The sequence below is a fragment of the Microtus ochrogaster genome, chromosome 4 (genome assembly GCF_000317375.1).
Source record: "Microtus ochrogaster isolate Prairie Vole_2 chromosome 4, MicOch1.0, whole genome shotgun sequence".
In the NCBI taxonomy this organism is placed as follows: Eukaryota; Metazoa; Chordata; class Mammalia; order Rodentia; family Cricetidae; genus Microtus; species Microtus ochrogaster.
The window spans coordinates 3,987,222-3,988,002 of NC_022011.1; the positions used below are offsets into that span (position 1 = coordinate 3,987,222).

The window sequence follows — 781 nt, forward strand, 5'->3', positions numbered from 1 at the left end:
CACTGAGAATATTCACCAGAAAAAAGAAAATCATGGAAGTTCAATAATTTCTATTACTTTTATTTTAATTCTTAAAACATTTTTTAATCAGAAGTTTCACCGAGAAGAATATTCATATTAAGAAACCCCACATGAGCACCAAGATTACTACAAATTTCTCTCACATAGGGAAGTATGATTTGCCTGCCTCTAACTTACTGAGTCAGAAACAATGAAACATAGCTACAGATAAAGATAACTTCAAGGCCACTAGTCTCCACCAAGTCAGGGTCTCTACATGCAAAGGAAAATACACTAGTTTCTCAATTGTTAGTTATTATATTTTGATAACATCCCAGGGAAGCAACCATCCAAAATACAAAAAGAACTGTTTACCTTATATATCTTAGAAATTTTAAATGCATGGGCTGTGCGCCTCAGGAAGACATCTGATTCATTTTTGGGAGGAAGTGGATTATAGAGCACAGTTTTGTCGTTTGGAAGTGGCTAAAAGACAAAGATATGTTATTTATTTACTTGGGTGTATAAGGGGTCAAGCCTAGGTATTCACACACAAGAGTACTTGAACGACATCTCCAATCTTTCAGTTGTTTATTAATTCATGAGTTTCACTAAGGTGCCCAGGCTGCCCATAAATTCACTCTTTGCCCTTGAATTTGTGTTGCTCCTGCCCCAGTCTTCTGTGGTAACTGGACTATAGGCTTGAAGCACAAGGCCCAACAAGACATACTACTTGAACTATTACTTTATTGTCTGGCTTTTTTTTTTTTTTTTTTTTTTT

At 35.5% G+C, this 781-nt stretch overlaps 1 protein-coding gene across 1 annotated transcript in view; it reads right to left on the reverse strand.

Annotated features, from left to right (window-relative positions):
• Nucleotides 1–781, reverse strand: part of Utp4 (UTP4, small subunit processome component) — a 40,993-nt gene that overhangs the window by 7,424 nt on the left and 32,788 nt on the right. The window contains exon 16 of the mRNA XM_005345512.2: nt 376–486. Coding sequence (XP_005345569.2) covers nt 376–486 — 111 coding nt within the window. The remainder of the gene's footprint in view (nt 1–375; nt 487–781) is intronic.